Source organism: Crocodylus porosus, unplaced genomic scaffold (genome assembly GCF_001723895.1).
Source record: "Crocodylus porosus isolate Cpor-Errol unplaced genomic scaffold, CroPor_comp1, whole genome shotgun sequence".
Lineage (NCBI taxonomy): Eukaryota > Metazoa > Chordata > Crocodylia > Crocodylidae > Crocodylus > Crocodylus porosus.
This window is the reverse complement of record NW_017728915.1, coordinates 7,992,199-8,017,323: the sequence shown is the minus strand read 5'-3', so window position 1 is coordinate 8,017,323 and position 25,125 is coordinate 7,992,199. Positions and strand designations below refer to the sequence as shown.

General features: G+C 42.8%; 1 protein-coding gene across 1 annotated transcript in view; it reads right to left on the bottom strand.

Annotated features, from left to right (window-relative positions):
• The window catches only part of LOC109310332 (guanine nucleotide-binding protein G(o) subunit alpha), a 215,058-nt gene that overhangs the window by 4,649 nt on the left and 185,284 nt on the right, over nt 1–25,125 (bottom strand). Inside the window, exons 4-6 of the mRNA XM_019535414.1 lie at nt 18,302–18,430; nt 17,340–17,469; nt 2,101–2,254 (exon numbers count right to left, since the gene is read on the bottom strand). Of these exons, the coding sequence (XP_019390959.1) occupies nt 2,101–2,254; nt 17,340–17,469; nt 18,302–18,430 (413 nt within the window). The remainder of the gene's footprint in view (nt 1–2,100; nt 2,255–17,339; nt 17,470–18,301; nt 18,431–25,125) is intronic.

Sequence of the window (25,125 nt, the reverse complement as noted above, 5' to 3'; positions counted from 1 at the left end):
GCTGCTGATATAGCCTCTGGTATTGAATCAATGCAGTTGCATTGAGTTACCTTTAGTATGAAAGGCTGTATAGAAAAATAAATTATATTCTGTTGTAATCTGTCTACCATCTATATGTCCATGTAATTAAAAATAACCATGAGAATCCCTTAAGAACGGGGTTACAGGTGAGCAACTGAAATGAAGGATTATAAAATGTGAGCTATAAGGAAAGGCTAAAAGAACTGGGTTTGTTTAGTTTAGGAAGGGGAAAACTAAAAGGGGCGTAGTAAGTTTGCAAATATCATTTATTTATAAGGATGCTGATCAGGTGTTTTCCATGCTTACCATCAGTAGGAGAAGTAGTTATTGACTTAATTTGCACTAAGTAATATAGATTAGATAATAAGGAAACTTTTTAACTATGAGAATAATTAAACACTTGAATAAGTTAACTAGGGAGACTGGAGAATTCTGTCACTAAGGACAGTTAAGAACAGGTTAAACACACATCTGTCAAGCATAGTTTGGGTACATCTGATTTTGCCTCAGACCAGGGGGAAGGACTAGACGACCTCTTGAGGTTCCTTCTGGCCTTACATTTCTAGGCAACTTCATTAATTCCACAACAGGCCTACACATTCGTTCATACTTCAGAAGTTCATTAAAATTAGCCCTCAAGGACTTTAAGTACAGAAAATCCTTTGTTGCCCTAGGTTTTTAGTTAGCAGGTAAATAGCTGAGATTTCTCCAAAAGCCTAAGCTACAGAATCTCTTTTGAATTCAAAAGGTTCAATATTAATTTACTATTCAGCACAGAAAAAAATGATGGATCACTCGTCCATTTATAGTGGGAATCAAGCGGTTAGGTACAGGAAACTATGGTTAATAATCTGTTGGCATGCCCAGAAATATGAGACTCTCTTGATAGACCTAGTTCACAACTACATTTATTGCCAAAGCAGTCTGCCTTTATGTCTGACAGTTTGATTCATCCAGATGTCTCTGGTAAGATTAAATAATTCAGTATGATAAATAGTTATTTTAAAGCTGTCTCAGACTCTAAATGAGGGTTTCTGGAAGACTGGGAGATGCATCATGGAGCAGTAGATGGAACTTACCAACTTTGCAAGATGAAACATTTTAATTGCCAGCTAGTCAGATATGAGACAGCCAGCCCAGAGGAAAGTGGGGCCTCTTGTGCACTGCTCTGTTGTGGCACCTGTGGTCTGATTTTTCAAGATAACTTATTTTCCATTTCATCTTTGAGGGGCAAGCACATCCTTACCAAACTTCTACTTCCAATATGATGACCACTATTACAGCTGTCCTACTGAAGATTGAATTAGGGGCTGCAGAACTAAACAGTTGATCTGCTATGGCTTTATCTAGAGGATTTGTAGTCTTTGGGTGGTGGTTGCAACAGCTAATATCCCCTGTGGTTGACACAGGGGATACATAACGCATAGTTGCCACTGGGCTAAAACAGCAGCAACTTTCTACATAGTGCTTGGAAGCTAGTAAATCAATTTGGTAGTATGTGAAGAGGGTAAAATGGAGTGTTTTCTTGCTTTAATCCTGATTAGGTTTTACTTGATCATGGTCTGTCACTTGCTTTTCCATATTGCCTACCAAATTATAGTGACTTTCTTAAATGTAAAAAATCTACTGAATTTTCTCTGCTGAACCACAATACTCATTAAGGTTCTGTCACTTTGTGACAAACAGCCCAGCTTCTTCAAACTTACACCAGACTGCGCCAGCTACCAGCAGTGATGACATTATACGATGCCAAGCTCATTTAGTTCTTGATCTTGCTGCTGAAACTGCTACACAGGTGTCAGCTAGTGGCACCCATGCTGATGATTTAGTAATGGTGGCCATGTATCTTTGTCAGCCAATGGGAGGTCTGTCTACTGCCTTCATGCAAAGAAAACTTTCACAGAAGTCTCAGGGAGTTTTAGCTAAGGGTTGCAGGCTTGAAATATTTGTTGTCTTAGTTTGAGACATACCTTGGACCAGGATAAAGGAGGCACTGTATCCTATTACCCCAAGCCCCACACACTTTTTCAAGCATTATTGTGCCCATGAGTTTCAAAAATTCCATAAATTTCTCATTACCTGTGTACTCAGGAAAGCAGATTGTCAATGCAGATTTCTTAATTTTCTCCTCAAAAATGTCCTTCTTGTTTAGAAAGAGGATGATGGATGTGTCTGTGAACCATTTGTTGTTACAGATACTGTCAAACAGCTTCAGCGATTCATGCATGCGGTTCTGCAACACAAAGGAGAGGACACGTCAGGACAAAGATAGTGACTATGTAATATTCAACATGTAGGGCAATCTAAAATAACTAAATTAAAGAGGGAAAAAAAGAAAAAATCTACAGTATATGTAATAAATGTATGTATACATACAGGTGAGCATATACATACACAGATGCAATCCCTATGATAATTATGTACAGTTAGTAACATAAGGGCATTTAACTGTATAAGAGCTGTTTATTTTGACTAGCATGTAGTTTAAAGGTTGTCAGCTCATATAAATCATCATGCACCATGCATGTATGGGGAAACTACTTCTGCCCTTCAGTCAGATCTATGTGTTGGTGTAGGTCATGCAGATTTTCTAAAATGTTTTCATTACATTTTTCCCCTTCTTTTGTGTGTGGCATACAATTGGTTGGGCACATTAACCAAGGACTGGTGAGTTCCTTGAATTAATCCAGAGTTGGAAGCAGGCAGTAAGTGACAACTTCTTGGCAATGACCTTGCTGTGACCTTTGCTTCATTTTTGTTATTTTGTTTAGTGTGTTTTTTGTAGGGCTTTTTTAGTGTGATTTTATTTGAAGATGGCTTGACAAAAAGCATTTAGCAAAGAAAAAAAGAAAAGAGAAAACCATAATGGAGGGGACCTACAAACAACCAGACTACTAGTTAGCAGACTAACCCGATAGTGTTAGCTCATGCCTCATGGAAGAACATTAGCTTGTTTGCCAGTAAAGGAGTCACAAGTTCAAACACGCATGCTGGTAGAAGGCAATGTGTTTTGGTTATAAATCATGCAGTAAATGACAAAAAGAGAGGAAATGGATAAAACAAAAGAAATTTAAGGTATTGGTTAGGAAGTTGCAAAGTCTGCCACGTTGTCTATAGAGGTAGAAAGAGCTCACGGCAAAGTCAACCAGTAGTGTCATGGTCCACTGCTGCTTTCAACTCTTAACTTGTTTTTTCTTGGTTCAAGAGAAGCTTCATACCTGCCAAATTTGGTGGGTCTCTCAAAATCTCATTTTTTGGCCTTTGTTTGGTTAGATAAGGTCAGACGGCCGAGGAAAAGTTGTGAAGGTGCTGAGGCTTGGTGATGTTTGGAGCAAGAGGCCGAAGCTGGAGCGCACACGCCGGTTGCGTGGCCGCCTCCCAACCAGGAACGGGATAGCAGAGAGAGCAGGCATAATGAGGATGAAGCACACCCAAAGAGTCATGGGATTATCAAAGGCAAATGAGGTTACAGACCAGACTGCTTTCTTGGTTTTCGTCATTGGCAGCACCTCGGATAGTGCATCCCAGTCCCACTCACACTCATACAAGACTAGCAGACGTTAAAATGAACGCAGGCAATAAGCGAGAAAGAGAAGTGCTACATACTTCTAATCTGTTAAATCCTTTCAGTGGTGGATGTGGCCTAGCCCACCTGTATTTAGACACACAAAATGACTTGTACAGTGTGCAAACAGGGAGCTTCTTCCATTCCCTGGCACCACTTGCACATCCTTCCTGCTGAGTCATGTGCAAGTATTGATTGCATGAAAAGCCCCATATTCTCTTTATTAGCACTTTCCTTTATACTGATGTGCTTTATTTTAATCAAATGTTTTATTTAAATTAAAAAAAAAAATACGCGGACTAAAACGCTTGAGCTTCCAGTTGGATTGGTTGTGAAATAAAGTATTTCAATGCCATACCATACATTGCTGATCAGAATCTGCAGATTTCATTAAATTGAATTACTTCCCTCTCTCCCATGTGTGACAAGGATAACATGGCCACAAGCTTAATAATTCTCTTGGATTCTCAAAGATGTTACAATTTTGTGGTTTAGTGGTAGAATCAAAAGTACAACCCTGTGAAAACCTTAAAAGATTTTTTTTCAGATGTCTCCTGGCTTTCAAAGACCCTTTGTGATGGGAAAAGGAGAAAGCAAAGGATGAAAAGACGCACAAATATGTTTTAGTCATTTTTAACTGAAGTCCCTCACAAAATATTTTCTGTACCACTCCTTATCATTTGTTTTGGTTAAAGGCAGATGTATACACAGCAAGGAGTCAACACTGCTTCTTGGATTACCTTAATAACAACTTTTGTTATACTGTAACCAGAGACCTTAAATTGTGGAATGTTATGATACTTACCACTCTCTTCATCACATTACAATATAATGAAACAACAATCAGAATAGGTTCAAAGACAGGTTTTTAGGAAGTACAAGAATTGCAATATAATGAACACTGCAGTGTTGCTTTATAAACAGTCTAGAGACATTATCAGGCAGACTTTTTGCCAGGGCATTGTCATTTATCCATTACAGCCACAATGTTGAAAGAGCCCATGAAAATCCTATGGTTTCTTTTTCAGTTTTAAACATTTTCATTAAAACCTGCAAGGAAATCATCGTCTTTCCCCCAGTAACAGTCATTTGTCATTCAGCTTTCAGCATAATATGCATACATCAGGAAAAATTAAATAAAAGCAAGTAGAAAATAGTAGTTATAATAATGTTATATTGCTCTTCTCAAATCCAGCACCAAGACCTGAGATCTCACCAAACCCCAAGGACAGATGAGAGTCATCCAGTGTCTGACCAAGGCTCAGGGCATCCTTTTCCTGACTATATAATATATTCTGTCGCCCTCCTCCTGCTGTTACCCAGGAGCAAATGACAGACCTGTCATTCTTTGGTTTAAAAACAAACCAACCCTCCACCTCAGTGCCAGAGGAGAAAAAAAGAAACATTCTGAAAGAGAAAGGGACCAACCAAATTTCTCTGAACAATGTGCAAAATGGACAATGAAAGTACTAAAGTGGAAAGTCCTCTAGATGGTCTACAGCAATAGGATAGAGGCAAGGGTCTCCCCCATCTAGATTTTTTTTTCCATGGTGTGAAACTGAAGGCAGGTAAATGACATTATTTTCATTGAAGATCTTTTGTGAATTAGTACATAGACTATAATGAGTCATGCTGTTTAGGTGGGTATTTAACTAACAGTAACTGGACTAACAAACTTAAACCCACAGGGAAATCCATGTTATCTCCTGTATTCTTTTCTCTCTCAAGATGTCATATATTTAACAGTCTTTTGTAGGAGACTTCAATCTATCTAAAAGTTTTTCCATAGGGAGAAGAACTCCTTTTCTGTTTGGAGGATTACGTGACTTCTCTTCAGGGACATATACAGGGTGAAATGAAAGACACTAAGGACAAAATTTCTGTTGACTTCAGTGGGGCCAGGCTTTTACCCATAGCATCCACACTGCTCTTTGTTACAGTGATTAGGATAAACAGAATAGCTCTCAGACCCAGAATTGGAGAACTTTTATGGTTCTATCTGTGTGTTGCTATGGCTTTCCTCCCTGAGCTTTTCCATTTCTTTTTCCAGATTATGTCGAGAGCTGAATGCATTTTGCTGGAGAAAGAAGGACAGATGTCTAGGATTTCTCTTCTGTTTTTCTCCTGCTACCAGATCTCAAGTGCCATTCTTTGTGGTAACTCATTCTTCAGGTCAAGCAGGGCTGGCTGAGGATCTCCTTACATCCTGTCACGCTCCTGACTTATCCAAAACTGAAGAATGGATTTCATATTCTCTCAGGATGTGCACTGCTCCTATACTGGCTTTTTAAAGGCATATTTGGTACCATTGAGTATAGCTAGCATGTATCAATAATGGCCATATGTAGCCATATATTTTGCACTTTTCCCACATAAATTACTTTCTGTTTTTGCAACAATCATAATCCGTTATTGTACTTGATTTGAGGTACATTGGTAAATCATTATTAGCAGGAATATTGGAACATTTTGATTCTTAAGGATAATAGCTTCCAATTCTAAATCCATTCATTGAACCAATACTCCTAAACATACTTTATTATCCTAATAAAATGAAAAGATAATGACAGGACACTAGAAGAAGAAGACCCTAATGAAAGAAGCAGCTATACCAACACAGAAGGAAACCATCTGACCCTGATATTCAGAAGTGGAATTTTCTCTCTCCTTTTGAGTACACACATATGGGCATACAGATAGAGACAAACATCACTTAGAGGTGCATTTGGTTGTCATTGTGAAAACATACCCATATCACTTATTGCTGTGTGGCGTAAACAGTTTTTTTACAGTGTGCAGATAAAAATAAAAACTATAGTTAGGGGTTTTTAGAACAGTGACAAACTCTCAACCCACCACAAAATAGAACTGTTAATTGTTGCAAAATAGCTATAGTCAATTCAGCCTTTTTGCTCCTGGCAATGTGCAGACTATTGTCTGAGTGCTAAGGACCCAAACTATAGTACACTGCCACAAAAACTGGTCTCCTTTTTCCCCCATTCTAGTTTCATGTTCTACAGTGTCAAAGATCCTTGGACTTGTTTTTTAGTTCAAAGGAATTAAGTTTTTCACTTCTGCAATGCAATTTCCATTGGACAGTTATAGCCTGGAGAACTATGTCACTCAGCAAATGCCAGTTTTGAAAGGCCCAAAGCTAATGCCTACCTAAGGGTCAATGGCACAATATCATAATTGGATATAACTGGATGGTACATATCCAGTAACATGGACATCAACAATATCTTTAAGTGTCACCTCAATATAAACATAGCAAATATTGCATTTTCTCATGTACACCACCCCAAATAAGATATGCATCTTGTTTCTGAAAGACAGAATGAAGAAGAAAAAGATCTTTCCTTGAAAATGCTGGTAAGTAGCAGTACATAACTGAGTAGCAGCAGCTGGGGAGCCCAGGATGCTTGTTATGCTGCTCTCTGTGGAGCAGGTACCAAGTTGGTTTCATTCCTTTGCATCCTGCTCCCTCCCCACATATGCTGCAGAAACTGAAGTTACCATATTTCCTTGCTTATAATGTGCACCATGATTTTGAACATTTGATTTTTTTGGAGGGGAAAAGGTACGTACTATATAAAAAAATATGGTACTGTACTTCTAGAGATGGAAAAATGGATGTGGGATGATTTCATGCCCTTGTCTTGTGAAGGCTGAAACAGCTCTTGAACTGCCACATTTGAGAGCAGAAAACTTTACTGTTCAATGACATCTAATGAATTTTCATTTACTGTGTATTGCTAAATAATAACAATAACTCCATTCCTGACTAGGTGGAGGTATATTACCCACAATAGGCAGCTGTGTGTGACCCATCTGATGACCTGGAGGAAAGTTTTTTGTCAGTTATTTAGGTAGATCTAGGGGAAAACATGGATACTATTTTAATTTGGCTTTAAAGTTTCTCCCTATAGGAAATATATGAAAGCAATGGCAAATTCTGACATTACTCTCTCCACACCATTCATCCTTCTGCTCTGGCTATACAATAAGTTCAGCACCTTACACAGCCAGGCCCGAGGCTACAATACCATACAAGTAGAATTTCTGATTCCTGCCAACTGCTAAAAGAGGAAACCGGAAGTTGTGACTGCCTGGATTCATATGGTTTAGCTGTTCTGTTTGGCAAAGCTTAGATTGTTTGTTGAATGCAGGCCTTGAAATCTCATGAGCACAACTTTCTTCTGAGATTATTAGTTCAGGATAATATGGAAAATTAGTGTTTCTCCTACTGTTTTTGCATGGCTGTTCCTAGCTGAAAACCATAATTTGAAGTGTCACACTTTACTAGTTTTTATTAAGAAATGATTTCAAACACTAAAGCATATTCTATGTGCTGCAATTATAGAAATCAGTGATGTGCCTTTTAAAGCAAAGGAGATATGTTGCTATAAATCAGGATTGTCCAACTAGTGGCCTGTAGGCCACATGTGGCCCCAAGGGGTTAAACTGTGTTCCTCCCTACCCCCTCAGTTACTGGCTCAGGCTCCCCCTTTCTCCTCCCACTTTCACTGCCTGTCCCTGTCCCTGGGGTCAGGGTGGCCTACAGTGACCTGGAGCTGAGGGTGTGCAGCTAGCAGGGAGAAGGGAACCTAGGGGCCCTGGGCTGTGCAGCTTAACGGCATTGCTATAAACAGTTTCCGTTTCTTCTGAACTTCAAGCAAGGCTTTCATTTTTGCAGGTGGGGGAGGGAATTTGGATCAGTGCTTATTGAACTGGTTCATTTTGTCAGCTTTTGAGTGGATGGACTAATATGAATAATTTGGGTGCAGACTTTTTCCCCTGAAAAGACTGTCTGATAAAATCAGCCTAACTTGGAGGCTGCCTGAAATTTCTAGTCTGCTGAGATACCTTCCCCTCCAGGTGCCCCTGCTTCAAACAACTTGTGAACTAGTAGAGTACAAGTGAAGGATATCCAAAGTTTGTTTCAGATTTAAATGCTATCTAGAGGGTTGCCATTTAGCCTGGCTCAAATCAGTCCTTGAGCCCTCTTATCTGGTCCCAGCAACAGTCTTTCTCTGGGCTCAGAAACACAAACTGTAATAGCCTGGGCTACTCTTCTGCCTCCCAGAGCTCAGGTAAAAGCAAACAATCCACATGAACACATCTGTAGCGTGTGGCCAGCAACACAAACTTCAAAGCACTGGGTTAATTTGCCACACAGCTCCAAAATAAACACTCCTAGCCAGGGTCAATTCTCACCCTTGGGTCTTCAGTTAAAGAGTCCTTCCTCTCTTCTCCCCTCTCAATAATCCTCCTCTTTACTTCCTCTTCCCATTTCCTTTTATTTTTGGGTCAGCCAATCAACTTCCCCTCATTACTGATCAGCTGAGGCAGCTATGGCCGCTTAGGCAGATGGCCTATTACCATCTGGCTAATTGCTCCAGGCTGCTAGGCAGCAGCCTGTTACATACCCTTCCCTCCAAGAGTGGAGCCTGAGGTAAATTCTTCCATTTCTTCTTTCTCTCCCTCCCCTTCTTTGGAGAAGTTCACATTTTCAGGGGCAGTTCCTGTATGGTGGCATATTTCAAAGTTGAATGGCTGCAGATTAAGGTACCAATGTGTTAGTCGAGAATTTGTCTCCCCCATGGCATGTAGCCATTTTAATGGAGCATGATCAGTGACTAGTAGGAAGTGGGTCCCCAAGAGATAATACCGGAGGATCTCAATGGCATTTAATAGCTAGACACTCTTTTTCCATTGTTGCATATTTTTGTTCTCAGGAAAATAGCTGCTAGCTCTGGTATATGATGGGGTGTTCGCAGTCTTTGAATTCCTGTGCTAGTACTGCCCCGAGACCTCTTTCAGAAACATCCGTTTGCACTATAAATTCTTTCCCCATGTCTGAGGAATTTAGGACCAAGTCACTGCATAGCAAGCGTTTTCTCTCCTAATGCACTTGCACACTCTGGTGACCACTACACCTGTTGTAGGACCCCCTTTCGCAGGAAATTAGTTAGGTGGGCTATGAGGGCTACACACCTGAGAAATAAACCTCCAATAATAGCTAGCCAGGCCCAGGAAGGATTTTATCTGTCTTCTTGTTTTGAGTACTGGGGATAGTAACTAGTTTATCAGGGGCTAGACCTTACCGTTGCCCAGGATATATCCAAGATACTTGGTCTCCATCTTGCTGAGGTGACTCTTGGTTGGGTTGACTGTAAAGCCTGCTGCACATATTGACCGTAGGACTGCCCTAACTCCTTGTATGTGGTCTGTCCATGTATTGGTGAATAATATGTCATTGTTAAAGTAGGTAACCACATATGCCCAGTGCAGCCAGAGTATTCGGTCTATCAATCGCTGGAATGTCGTTGGGGTACCTTGGAGTCCAAAGGGGAGAGCCTAGAAGTGATATAGCCCCTATGGGGTGGTGAAGGCCACAATTTCCCAGGATGTGAGTTCCAGTGGAATCTGCTAATACTCTTTTGCAAAGTCCAAGGTGGATATATACTTGGTACGCCCAATTCCTTCTACCAATTCATCTGTCCTAGGCAAGGGGTATGTGTCTCATTCTGAAACTACGTTGACCCTATGAAAGTTGGTGCAGAACCTGACAGTGTGGTCAAGTTTCAGAACCAGTACAATAGGGTTGCTCCATTCACTCAGTGACTCCCCACGTTCAGCATTTTTGCCATCTCTTGCCTGACTCTGTCCCTTAACCATTCCAGAATTCATGAGCATATTCTTTGGATGGTGCCCAGCTTGAGTGTGATCCAGTGTTCCACAAATGTGGTCTTAACAGGTTTCTCTGTGAACATCTCGACAAACTCTTGGCACAGTGTTCATGTGTCCCTGCTGAGCAGAGGTTAGTCCTCCCCCAAATGGGGCCCTGCTGGTGGACTGGTGGGAGGATCCTGAACCTCTGAAGTAGCTGTCTTCCAGTACAGGGCCATCAGGCAAGCTTCTCAGGCAACCCAAGGTTTTAAAAGTTTACAGGATTACACCTGTGACTTGCAACGCTTCCCTATGAGGTGTGTTTCATAGTTGACTTGCTGTAGTACTTCAAATGGGCCTTGCCATTTTGCCAATAGCTTAGTTTCCAATGATGGAAGTAAGAGTAACACTTGGTCTCCAGGCTGATATACCTGTAGCTGGGCCCCTTTGTTATAGTGCTGTCCTTGCCTGTGCTGGGTAGCTTCAAGGTTTTCCTTTGTAAGCGCCCCCACCAAATCTAGATGTTCCTGTAACGTTAGGACATACTGTAGGACATTCTGTGCTGTAGAGGTCTGGGTCTGCCATGACTCCTGCAGTCAGTCCAGCACCCCTTGGGGCTGTCTTCATATAATTACTCAAATGGCAAAAAGCTGGTAGAGGACTGAGATACCTCTTGAATGGCGAACAACAGGTAGGGGAGTAGCTGGTCCCAATTTCATAGCTCATTCAACACAAACTTCAGTAATATTCCTTTTAATGTCTGGTTAATCGCTCAATATGTCCAACGATTTGGGGGTGGTACACCGAGGTCTTGATTGATCGGACTTTGAGCAAACTCCAAGCCTCTTGTAACAGCTGGGACCAAAAAAAAAAAAAAAAAAAAAGTACCCTGGTCATTTAAGACCTCTTTTGGGATGCCCACCCAGGAAAAAAATCTGTTAGTTCCAAGGCCATGGATTGGGCGGATGCCATCTGAATCGTTACAGCCCCTAGGTAACAGATGGGATAGTCCACAAGAACTAATGTCATCCGAGCACCTCAAGGGCTGGGTTCCAGAGGGCTGACTAAATTCACTCTAACCCCCTTGAACAGGGTATCAAACAGGAGAACAGGCACCAATGGGGCTTTAGGACTGAGCTGGGGTGCTACTAATTGGTATTCAAGGCATGAGGCACAGTACTTCTTAATCTCATCAAGCATTCTGGGCCAGAAGAATCTCATGAGCAACTAGCTCTGGACTTTTTCCTGCCCCACATGACCTCTCCACAGTATGACATGAGCCAATCTTGCTTGTGGCAAGGCCAGGGCACCAACAGCTGGGACTGTCAAGTTCCTGTGGCCCAGCCTTTGGTTATCTGTAGTACAAGGTCCCCCTGTCATTCAGACTGGGGGTCCTGGTTGGTCAGGTGGGGGTCGAGGACTGCCACATTAGCATGGGCCAATTGGCCATATAGTTTTGCAAACATAGGGTTTTCACATTGGTTTAAAAAAAAATCCTGAGTCACTCCCAATTGACCCAGTTCCAGCTTGGGGCCAGGCTCAGTGGGCCCTGGCATGTCACCTCCCCCTTCTAGAGGGTCTAAATTACACTGGACTGCAACCCCTTTTTTTGCCCCCAAGAAGGGCTTCTTGCTGAGCTTGCTGCTGCTCTTGATGTGACCAGGGCTGCAGCCCTAACAACTCTGGGTCTGAAAAAGGGAAGATCTCTCCAAGTGGAGGCTTCGCTGGGTTGGAGCCCATCAGGGGCTTCTGCATTTGACAGACTTTACATAGCGGTCAACCCACTGAGCTGTAGTCCCTCCCCACTCTTTACAGGGACCATATAGCTCCACAGGTCAGGGTTCCCCTGCCCCATTTCCAATGAGATATGCAAATGAGAACCCACAGTTCATTTGGGGACAATCTTGGGCCCAGTGCCCCTTCTCCCCATACCGGAAGCAGGTTGGCTTGGCATCTAGCTTTCTGTGTGGATTGTGGGTGGCCTCATGGCTACCAGGGCCCCGGCAAGATCAGCAGCTGGGCCTTTTCTGAGCTGGGGTCAGGGCAGTGATGGGGCTGCTGCTCAGTCTGGACCCCTCCATGTCATCCCCATAGATACCCTGAGCTCATTGGGCTTTCCCTTATGGCTTAGCCGCCAACTTCTCCAGGAGGTCCCAACACCTAAGTTCCACCCCCAGAAATCTTCTGCCGTCCTAATGGCTTCTTTTAGAGTAGCCACATGGAGGCGGTACACCCACTTGCACATCTCTGCTGGGATTGCTCCAGTACCACCAGCTCCACAGTCTCTCCCACAGATCTGGTATCTGGGTGGAGCCACCAGTTATATAAATCCTTTCGTCTCCAAGCCATAGTTTGGGGATAGGTGTGAGCATCTCAGGCCTCACTGCTAAACCGTCATCAGCAGGCATTGCCAGGGAGGCCCAGGTGATTGAGAATTGCTGCTTTAAGCATCCTATTGCCTTGAGCCACTGGTGACCCCAAAGAAGCTTGGGATTCCCCCGTAAGAACTGGGGCCAACTGCATGGCCCAGGTGTCCTGGGTCCACCAGTACTTCTCTGCCACACATTTGAGTGTGGCCAAGAAGGATTCTGGGCCACTGCCTGGCCCCACCTTGGTCAGAACCCCAGGCTCGCTCCCAGGGTGCACAGGGCCTCCATCCCCTGGAGCAACGTTCCTCTACCATGCCATCTGCCGTTGTAAGAAATCCTGCCATTGGAGTTGCAGCTCTTTTTGAAATTCCTGCCGTTGGTGCTGCAGATCTCTTTGAAATTGCTGTTCCTGCAGCTGCGGTTGATGAAATGGCAGCTCCTGCAGCTGGAGGTGTTGCCAAAGGGTCTCCTTTTCCATCCTTGGAGGGAGGTTTCAAGTTATCTTCATTCTGTACCAGTTGAAGTGCCAGCTAGCCTGGCTCATATCAGTCCTTGAGCCCCTGAATCTGGTCCCAGCAACAGTCTTTCTCTGGGCTCAGAAACACAAACTGTAATGCCCTGGGTGTTTTGCTTTCCAGGGCTCAGGCAAGAGCAAACCATTCACATGAACACACCTGTAGCATGTGCCCAGCAACACAAGCTTCAAAGCCCCGAGTTAATCTGCAAGACGGGGCTCAGTTGCTAATACAAAACAATTCCAGAATAAACTCTCCCAGCCAGGGTCAGTTCTCACCCTCTGGTCTTCCAATCAGTCCTCCCTCTCCAAGCAAACATTCTCCCCTCTTGGTCCTCCTCCCCCTCACTTCCTCTTCCTGTCTCCTTTTACTGCTGGATCAGCCAATCAACTTCCCCTCATTACCAATCAACTGAGCCAGCTGTGGCCCCTTAGTTAGGGCTGTGCGAAGTTTCGGTCCTTCATTTGATTTAGTGGAGATTCGACCCAATTCTGTGGCTGAATCTCTGAATCTGAATCGAATCAGGAGACCCTTGAATCTCTCTGAATCAAATCGGCACCCTCCGAATTGATTTGGAAAGATTTGGAGATTTGGACATAGGCGCAGATTTAAATGTATTTTCTACATACCTCAAGGTAGCAGGTGGTTCATGAATGCTGTGATGGTGCAGCGGTTGAAGCATCCCACAGGAGCATGGGGTGGGGGTGGGGCCCCAGCATGCTCGGCAGCAGACCTGGAAGTGGATCAGAAGCACTTCCAGTCCACTTCCAGGTCTGTCAGGGTCCCCAGTAGTCCCCCTGGCTTGGCAACTGATGCCTCCTGGGTCTGGGGAGGGCACCCAGGGTCCCCCCATGGTCGACTGCTGAGCCAGGGGGCGGGGGGGGGAAGTGTGTTCCCCAGTGGACCCGTAAGTGGACCAGTACTTCCAGGCTACTTCCAGGTTCACCACTGAGCATGCAGGGAGGCCCTTTGCACTCCTGTGGGATGCTCCATCCACCCCACCATTGCAGCATTCATGAACCACACGTGGTACCTCGAGGTATGTAGAAAAAACAGTTAAAGCTGCGTCTATGGCCAGATCACTGATTCTCCAAATCAGCATCAAATCATCAGATTCGGATTTGGCTGAATCGAATCGGGAACAGTGAGCCTAATCAAGAAATTGAATCACTGCCCCCGATTCAGGCTGAATCCAAATCTGAATCGAATACAGCCCATTTTGCACACCCCTACCCTTAAGCGGGTGGTCTGTTACCAGCTGGCTAATTGCTCCAGGCTGCCAGCCTGTAGCCTGTTACAGGCTGACTGCATATTAACTGAAGTTTCACCCTCTTAAAGTATAATTCTACCCAGTATAGTGGAAAATGGCATTGTGAGCCCTCACAATTATTGTCAATGATATGCTCAGTTCACATCAAAAACATCCTGGGATCTGGCACTCAAGCCAGGTATTTTTTTCCTTCCATATCATCACCAGTAATAAGGACTCTGTAAGTTGTCATATGCCTGTTCTCAGTGACACCTGTTCAGCCAAGCTGCATTCAAGGGTATTGCTCAGGTGCAAACAACCAGCACTTAGCATTTCTACAGGAGATGCATATGGAAGAAAATAATTCAGTTTATTCTCTAAACTTTATTGCCTTTGTGTCAACAAGCAAGAAGCAGCAACAGCTTATTTTCATTAATAAAATCAACATTGTGACTGATGCACACAGATGGCAAAATCAGGTGTTGGCAAAATCAGCTGACAACAGCTTTCACTGTTAGTTTTTTAGAGCAAATCATCTCTATAGGAAGGAAACAGTAGGCTAAATCTGTAGGCAAAACTGTCCCTAACTGGAGGGTGGTAGTGAAACCAAGTGAAGCTCTATTGCCTATGGTGGTAGTGGTTTTAGAAAGAATACAGTGACAATACTAAACTTTGTTATTTTTCTTAGCTATTTGTGCAGAGCTCAGTAGGGATTCATTTTATTTAGACTAAATGAGCATTCTACTGGAATATATTTTGTTTAAACTAGCAAGTATTCATTCAAAGACTGATGATAAAATGGGTAAACTATGAGAATCCATGTGCCTTCCTACTGCCGAGGGAATACAAGGCAAAACAAAATTTAAATGGAAATAAAATGGCAGCCTGTTGGTGTATGAAGCAGCAGGGAGCCACCCCCTCCTGACTCCTGGACGAGCCACCTGTGGCTCTGTCCTGTTCCCCACCCCGGCCCCAGACCCAGCACCTGCCTCACTCCCTCCCTCACTGTGGGGGCCTTGATCTGCCCTGCCCTGTTCCCCTCTCTCCTTAGACTTACCGGCACACAGCTGGAGGATTGGCTCTCCACTGTTGCCTGGGGCTATATTCCTACCCATGTTCATATGTATGTGTATGTGGCACCCCTGCATCCTGCTTCCCCCAACCCTTACAGGCTGGAACTCTACCAGCCTGCAAGGGGAAACCTGCCATTTCCTGCTTTTCCCCCGCAGTGAACAGAAAACCTGGCTCTCTGCACGACATTGGAAATCCAGAACAAATGCTGTCCTGGAGTCATGCAGTCCAGGACTGGGACTTAATATTCCCATTTTGGGACTGTCCCACCCAATTTGAGATGGGTGGTTACCCTACTCTTTTCCCAAGGTGGGGCAAGGCCCTTGGGCCTATGCAGATTTCCTCTTTCTGATGGGTGACCATCTCTTGGGGATTAGGAAAAATGGCCAACAAGCCGACACAAAACAGATATGTATCCTATTATTTTAGATCTATATGACAGATGGCAGTAGTATTACTACAAAAAATTGACCCCAGAGTTGATGGCTGGGATTCTGTGGACACTAAAAGGCTTTAATGTCTACATATAATTGATTTTTAAAGTCAGTTTTTCATTTTCTTTTAAGCTTTTGAAAAACTCAGCCAATTATAATGGGATCCACAGGTGGTGGAAGAAGTTATCTATCATTTAGTGATGATGGAGTGGGTTAGGGACAGTAAAGAATCTCAGTCTCAGGCTTGATTTATTTATATGGTAATGAACAGTAATATCAGTTTAAATTCAGGAGTGATGTGTTGTGATGTGATAGAAGATTTATGCAAGTAGGTGATCTCTTTAACAGAATTAATTATTCTGATGAGGAAGATACAGGATATCATTACCAAAAGAGTCTGTTTAGGAGTATCTGATTGTCTACAAATTATAAACTGATTTTTAGAATTCTATTCTGCTAGTTTTAACAACTGATTCTTTAGCAATAGGCAAGGAATGAAGTTCGGAGCCTAGTACAGAATCTGGTGACCACAGCAACCACTTCTGGTGTTGTGTATTAGCCACAAAGAAAACATTTCCCAAGCTTTTGGTCTGGCTTTTGGTTTTTCATAGTCAGGCTAATGTAACTACTTTTAAATGACAATCTCAACTGCTCATCAGTCCTGTGTCTGACAGCCTAACTTCCCAAATGCATATATATCTGTCTTTTTGTATGCCATGTGTAGCTGGTGAAAAGCAATGATGGCAGCTATTATTTTACTCTTGAAATGTGCATACATCTAACTCATTCAGGTGAATGGTAGTTCCACATAAACATCAGAGAGCCAATACATCCTGCTTTCTTTTATTTTTACACAGCTGTGGTATTTCAAGCATAGTACTATAGCAGGAAGTTGCAAGACTCATTAAACACATTCCCCAAGAAACAGAACACTTCCAGTGTAACTCCTGAAAATGAATTTCTTCTGCAGTTAAAAGTAAGTTCTCCTGATAGCTTGACTCTAACTGAGATATTCATGGTGTTGGTATAACTTTCTGTACCTAGATGCTGCTGCTGATTATTGTCTTTCCTGAAGCTTATTTTCAAAACCACCATTTCTTATTGCCCTATCCTTTGGCTCCAAGGTCCTTTTCATATCCCAAGACAATTCACAAAGATCAACTAGAGAGAAAAGAAAACATTTTTACCTAATCAGAGCAATGAGCTGTTATTGCAGCAATAAGCTGTAGTAATTCCGCTCTGGGAAATGGAAGACTTAATTCCATAAGTAGGGAGAAGAAAGGAATCTCCGTAGCATTTCAGAGTCAAAGAAAGACATATGATTATCAAAAGCACACAAATCTTGTATGATAATAGAATGGAAGGCAATCATTGAACAACAGAAGGCTATTTGACAGGGCAGTGATAAGGTGTCTGGGCCTCCATCACTTGATAAGCACTCACCGTGGTTTCGTCTTCATGGAGCACCTGGTCATAACCACTCAGCGCCACACAGAAAATGATTGCTGTGACGTCCTCAAAGCAGTGAATCCATTTCTTACGTTCTGATCTCTGACCTCCCACATCGAACAGCCTGTGCATGAAACAGGGACGGCTCTTCATTTATTCTTCATTAATAAAGAGGAAATGTTAGTGATACCTTTGCATTTCTCAGTATTCATCCCCAGACAATTCCAAGTATAGGGCAACAGAGCCTGCAATAGCTCACATCACTGCTTCCTCTGAGGTGTGGAACCCCTCCCTCTGCAAGGGAGAATCCTAAGGACACCTGCTAGCAGGGAAGCTCATGACAGCATAGCTTGTTTGTGGGTAGATTGCTCTGGGGACTTTGGTGACTTCACAGGTAAGGTGCCTTCATGAGAACAGCCCTTGATTCTGTAGTACATAATGAAACGTGCTTGAAACATCTTTCCCCCTGCATTTGAGAGAAGAATTACTGGCGTACCCCTCGAGTGTCAATTGGAAGCGTTTCCATTCACCTACATAGCATTATCCCATTTAGGTGAGAATTCAGTCCGATATTTTTACATTTATGAAGCTAGACTGGCCCAGTGGTATATTTAGTTTTCATATTGTATCTCCAGCACCGATGGTTCTGAGGAAGATAAGAAACCCCCCTCTGTTATGTGCACATGTAGAATAACTTGTCCATAGGGAAATCTTACCTAATGTAAGTCAAGCTGTGCCTTCCATAGCAGAATGGTGAACCATTTTAAAACACTTTATGCCAATAGTTGTAGCCCTGCAGAAATCTGGTTCTCGCTCAGGTGGAGCACAGCAGCTAGTTAAATAAATCATGCATGGTATATTATGCAGGTTTGGGACAGAAGAAATTTGAGCCAAGATACCAAAGCTGTCAACATTCATTGTCTGAAAAGATAACATTCCATTTACACCAGACTAACCTGAAGTGGAGGTTTTTGAATGTGAAATGAGTTTCTACAATGCCGGTTGTTTTGACTCTGGTCCGAAGGATATCTTGCTCTGTTGGCTGGTAGTCCGCAGCTCCGATTCTATCTAAGCTGTCTAGGTAGCTATGAAATGAAAAACAAAACAAAACCATAAGAATAAGAAGCTCAAGAAACTTTGTTAGTTTATGATAATCCAAGAATTGAGAATGCAGGAAAAAAGAGAGCTGAAAGGGACCTCAAAAGGTCATCTAGTCCAATCCCCTGTTCAATCAGTGTCCACTACATATTAATCAATGTTGGCTTTATTTTTCCAAGCTGTTCATATTCTTGTCAAGAAAAAAATCTGCATTGAAAACCTTTAAATCAAACCATATTGGCCCAGATAACTAGACCCAATGCTGAACTAGAGTCAGGACCTTAAACAATCATGTCCTGAGTGATGTGATTCCAGACTGTGAATTATGTAATTAGTATTATTCACTGCAGTAGTGCCCAAGGGCTGCAAAGGGGTACCAGGGCCCATTGGGTTCATATTGTATGTATGTGGAACAAAAAACTGCTCCATGTCCTGAATATTCTTACAATACTGTAGATCCCTGTTTGATCAAAACATTGGGGTTTTTTTAATTAAGCGTCAGGCAGTGTAGTGTTCTGAGATGTGGCTGTAGAATACTGTTGTTTTCTTTGTAATGTTCATTTCCAAATTTTTTCTCCCAAAATATCAGCTTCTTGAGAGTGTCTTCTGTATCTGCAGAGCACCCGGCATATTTTGGGTTCTTTTATAATGTAAATGGTTATCAAATAGTGATAGATAAATTGGGAGGAGGAAAGAAAAACACATACAGCAGGTAGAGAAGTATGACATGTCTACACTGTCATGAAGGTTGTGTTGTGTTGTATAGATACACTTCAGGCAGCTTGAGATTAATTAGTTGGCTACTAGGAGCAATGTATTGATGCTTAACATTGAATTCATCATGGGCTGCAAAATATGTATGTGAATCAGGGTTAACACGTGTGTCTGGAACAGGAGCAATTTGAGCCAGAGTAGAGGAGTTTATGCCAGGTAACTCAGTCCTGAGCTCTGGGTGGTGGTGTCAGGTGATGTTGGGCTGGCTGAGGCATGAGGGTGCTGAAAGTGCAGAACTGTATGGCTAGGCAGTAGACAGGAGTCTGGTTCCCTGCTGGCTGGGCTGACCAGGCACAATTTATGCCTATGACCAGTGTCTACATGTGCATTTAATCACAGTAAGTTACCCCAGCATAAAATAGTACTGCCCCCGGCAGTACTATTTTTACTGCATCATAAATTAGTTTACTGTTACCTAATACCATTGCATGTATAGATAGGGATGACTTATCCACAACTAATTAGCCAGTAAAATGCATGTGTAGATGTGGCCAATAAAAACTTGCTTCTGATTGGGGCTTGACAATGGTCTGATCCAGCAATATGCTTCAGCGGGCACTTAACACAATCCCACTGAAATTGGTGAGGCTATGTACATGGTTAAGGCGGGCCACAAGCTTAAGTACTTTGCGAAATAAGGCCACTGCGCACAGCATGCTACAAGACTGTCTCCAATACTCTAATGTAGTTATAAAGGACTCCGTGCATTAATACTGAAAAACAAGGTCTGAAAGCAGGAGCATTGGTTTGTATGATGAAGTGTAAGTCACTGGCTTTATGAATTGGACTTATTTATTTGCATAGGAACCAACTCAAAGCCTGCAAACTATGCCCGGTTAGACAGTTTAGGTAAAAGATTGCCATTAAACTGTTCACAATTTTCCACTTGGCTTAATCATCATTATTAGAGTGGTAGCTGGTAGCAATACTAGAGGTACTGCTCTGATCTAGCTTGGGTAACAATCCAAAAATTATGGTAGTGGAAACTGCAAACTTATGGTAAAGGAATCCTGGCCCCACTGAAGTTAATGGCTAAACTTTCCTTGACTTCATGTGGGATGGGATTGCAGTTTATTTCTAAAAACTAGGTACTGCTCACATCCCAAGGTAGCAGGGACCACGCAAGTGCCAAAATAGACAGACTGATAAACAGATAAATTGATAAAGGCTGGGATTTTCAAAGAGTTTAAGGGAATTACGAACCCAATACCCATTGACATTTGATGGTATTTGGGTATCTAATTCTTTTAAGCTTCTTTGAAAACCTTAGTCAAGATAGATTCACCCATCTATCTTGTATAGATCATGCTGAAATTTTGTTTGTATGGAGGTTTTGTGATGTAAAAAAATAGAAGAACAGGATGAAACCTACTAAGTTGATTTTCATTTATGCCCTAAGTGAACCCAGGTGTCTTTTGAACTGAAAGAACCTCAAACTCTTTACTAAGCGACTTTCATCATTTGATTCCCTACTCATATGCTATATTCCACTTAATTTTAAAAAAAGTCCCAATGTCTCTGTGAAAGTGAAAAGCAAACCCACTGTTCAGCCTACTCACATTATCTTATATTTTTATTCCTCATCATTTTCATTATTCATTTTCAGTGAAAAAATCACGGAATTATATCACCCAGGGAAACATGCAAGGTGTAAGTAGGCGTTATTTTTACTATGTCCTTTGTCAAGTATTTAAAAACATCATGATTTTGTGACAGATGCTTCCTTAATAGACTTATGATGGGCTATGGATATATGAATGGGGCTACATTAGCTCATCGCAGTAATAAGATTCCTCTCTGTGATGGCTGCAGACATAATCACTCATTTATTCACAACTTGTTGTCAGTTTCCATTATTTAAGAGATGGCTCTCTAAAGATGTGACTCTCTCTAACTTCATGTTTCCATTAACAGGCAGCTTTGCAGTTTTTACATGTGTTTGCTTATACCTGCTGACCCATGTTCTCATGAAAAAAGCTCAAAGTGTTCAAAGAGCTCAAACTGTACTTTGGTTCTGGGGTATATGTTGGGACTCATGCATCCATTCATCTTGCCCAGGAGTGTTTACTCGTGAGTAGTTTACTCATGAGTAAACTGCTCCCAGATCAAATGCACATGTAGACACACCCACTGCGCTGTAAGAAATGTTATATGCACACCCACTATAAATGTATGATAGGACCATAGTTACTACATGCTAGAAGGAAGCAGAAACTTCCTTTCCAATAGAACTTTAGGTTTTTAAAGTTTCTCAGCAGAGAAGCCCTGCTAGGAACAGGGACTCAAGTTCTACATTATTGAGGATGGAGAGAAATCACTTCAAAGTACAATCAGCGTACCATTAAAAACTATAAATCAGAAGCCAAACCACTCCTGTAGATAGCTAGTTATCACAGCCAACAGTCTTGATGACCCATAATCCCAACAGAGGTCAGCATCAGTTTAACTAGCAGAAATAACACCACTTTGGAGTACATGCAGTAACCCCATACTCTCCTCATTCTACATCATTTCCATTGCACAGTGCTGGAAAATATTTTACTTATTGGGACTCTAGGTTTTTAAAATTGAAATGCAAGCACATGTGATGAGGCATGTAAGAACTTATCTACTGATGAAGAAAGGATAATTTTAGGTACACGATCAAGTCTCTAGCACCTACATTATTATGTTGAATAGCTCTATTGCTGTATGCATCTTTTATTTCAAAGCTTTGTTCTGAAGCAAATTTCAGGTTACCAAGAAATACTGTATAGGCCATATCCTGTGAGAACAGACCAATGGTAAACTGTCTCAATAGCCAATGCTGCATGCCTCACAGGACTCATCCCCTTCCTGATACACTAAATTGGGTACAACACTGCCCCAAGGGGGAATCTTCTTCCTGACTGTCACTGATTGTTTCAAATGCCCAATCAACAAAAATGCAGCAGAGGCTGTTGCTCAGTAGAATAGTTTGGGTCTGTTGACAAGGGAGAACAAGATTTTCAGCGTGGCACAAAGGAATTTATACTCTTAGATATTGACATGAATAAAAACAAAGTCGTGAAACCCCTGATTCAGCATCAAAGGTGATCTTTTGTTATCTTGCAAGTTTTTTGGATTAGGATTTATACCCCCTCTTTAACCAAAAAGCTGTAGGTCCTGAGCCTGGTACCCTGCTTTGCTGCCTTTTACTGTGTGTGAATGAACATAAAAAATAAAAAACTCAATGTTTGTTAACAGATCCCTCATGATTATCTCAGTTATTTCTTGTTGCGCAGAAAGCTTATCTGCGGTTATGTCAAATACTTTTGCATGATACCTGTTAGCAAATGCTAGCTTTTTAAGGGAAATCATGTGTGTGTGTATTGTTTTAGGTTTTATTTGAATGTACATTTCTTGCTTTTTACCACAGTGGGCAAATAGCCTGATGTGCAACTAATAACAGTGGTTGTTTATTATTTGTAAGATAAAGAATCAAACACCAAGCACTTGACTAAAAGAGTATTAGTGTCTCCTCCACAAAAGTATACTTTAGTAATATCTCACAAAAAAAAGAGGAAAAAGTGGGCAGTGCTTCCAGAAGAGATCAAATGGATCTCAGTATAGCTACCAGGGACAGTCACACCTCTATTATGGGATACCTAAGCATAGGGCTGTCCAACTGGCAGCCTGTGGGTCACGTCCAGCCCATGAGGAGTTTATATACAGCCTCTGCACCACTGCTCCCATTGCTCCAGTTGTTATAGGGGAGAGATGGGGCTCATGCTGCTCATGTGGCATCAGTATGGGGGTGGTGATGGAAATAGCCTGAGTTGTGGTCTTGTGCGGCTATGGCAGTGCTCAAGCAGGGGCTTGTGCGGCTATGGCAGTGCTCAAGTGACAGAAGTGGGGAGCAAAAGGCAAGGAGGAGTCACTTGTGCAGTGGTGGCAGTGGGTGGGTGGGGTGGGGGCTCATGAGACAGCAGCATGGGAGACCTCACACAGTGGAGTTTCTGGGGAACCTGTACAGCCCCTACAGAATGCAGCCCACATGCTGTGTATCCTAGGGCTTGTGACCTGGCAGGCGTGTAGCACTCAGCTGCTCTGGAGATGGATAGCCCTGCCTTAGCTTATTTTATGTGCACATAGTACATCTCCTATATCTGCTGCACTCTTTCTTAGGTGTCCTCCTGAAACACAAGAACCCCACACACCTTCACAATAAATGACACCCTGCTACAACATGTCGCCTTCAAACAATCAGCCAACACAAATCCATAGAATAACATGTTTTAATTAATCATCACTTATGAAACGCTGGGCATGGATACATATAAGCTTATCTGCTCCTTCATAAATCAATTCCTGAGCATGAGAAATGCAGCTTCTAATCTACGTACTCTCATCTTAAACAATTTGAGGGCAAGTTGAGCATTGTTCATTGGACACCAAACAATGAATTGTCATAATGGACAGAAAAAAAAGACAATGGCTAAAAATAGCAAATCAGCAGTATCAGCTAGGCTCTCTGAACCCAGTTCAGAGAATGGAGGTCTTGAGAAGATGCTTCTGGAAACAAGGAATTAATCTGCTGCTTTAAGCCACCCTCCCCATTCCCCCACAATCTCCCCTCTAGTGTAATTATACTGATTTTTAAGACAGTATCTCCCTGTGGCACCCACCTTTCATCATCCTGCTGCTGTAGCTAAATCCCTGGTTTCTGCATCTGATGAGATCATATATTGCTGTAACTAAAGTGTAGTAATTGTCACCCTTCCTTCCCTCTCAGTCTCAAAAACAAACAGTTGCATAAGTGCAGGCACCATGATACCCTATCGTGATGGGCTACTTACAGGGCCAGCCCACAAGTTTTTGGGACCCCTGCAAGATATAGTTTTGGGGCCCCCCAATCCATCGACAAATCAAAATTGGGGTTAGTTGCAGTATAAACTCACTGAAATAAAATAGTTGGGGCCAGGCTGCACACACATGGGCTGTGCTGCAGATGGTGTGGGGTGGAGGCAGCATATGATGGGTGTGGCAGAAGGCCACCTTTGTTTCTCCTCAAAAACTCTGCTCTGTGACAGTTTTGATTAGGATGAGCCCAGCAGCGGATACACACCTTACTTCTTTGGGTAACCTGAGCTGGATACATTCCTGAGGGAAGGAGGAAACCTGCTCCCTCTGCCTATGTGACTGGTATCACCTACCTGGGTGAGGGCCTTGCTCCCTGGTGGGCTAGAGTCTGCCTGGCAACTAGCGATGTATTTCAAATTGGTTGGCTGACAGCCAAAAGGTGCTGGCCTCCATTGGACCAGGTAAATGAGGTCACAAGGGCTATATAAGTTAAGGACTGCCCAGGAGGAGGGGGCAGCAGCCATGAGGGAGACTCAGAGACAGAGAAGAGCTGGACCATCTGAAACTTGCTTTCTCTCTCAGAACTCATAATCAAGGAATTGCCTGCCTCCAGAGGGAATCTTCACCTGCCTCTGGATGATACTTATGAGTAAGCTACCTGAGATCTAACTACATACATAGCTTGCATGATCAAAGGCTGCTCAGCCCAGGAGTTTGCTCTCTGGAATTTCTCTGACATTGCTCTAGCCTCTACCCTATTCCAACCCTACCCTCTATAACCAATGAAGTTCTCCTTTGTACCTAGTATGGGAGACTTATTGGGAGTGGGTCTAGGTTATGCCTTGGGGTCCCCTTGGTTCAGCTTACTAAAGGAGGCCACTACTTGAGCTTCTGACTGAGGAAAGCATCCCAACTTCTTGAAGTGAATCAAGTACCCTTGAGGACCAGTAGGCCTGCGTTTCCCAGGGTGTGCAGAGCCAGAATCAGTCCAGACCCTGGGTGGTGGCAGTGGAACCCCCAGGCTAGTGGGTGTGTTCCAGGAAGGGGGTTGGCCAGACGTGAGGCACCCCCAGGGAGGCACTCGGAG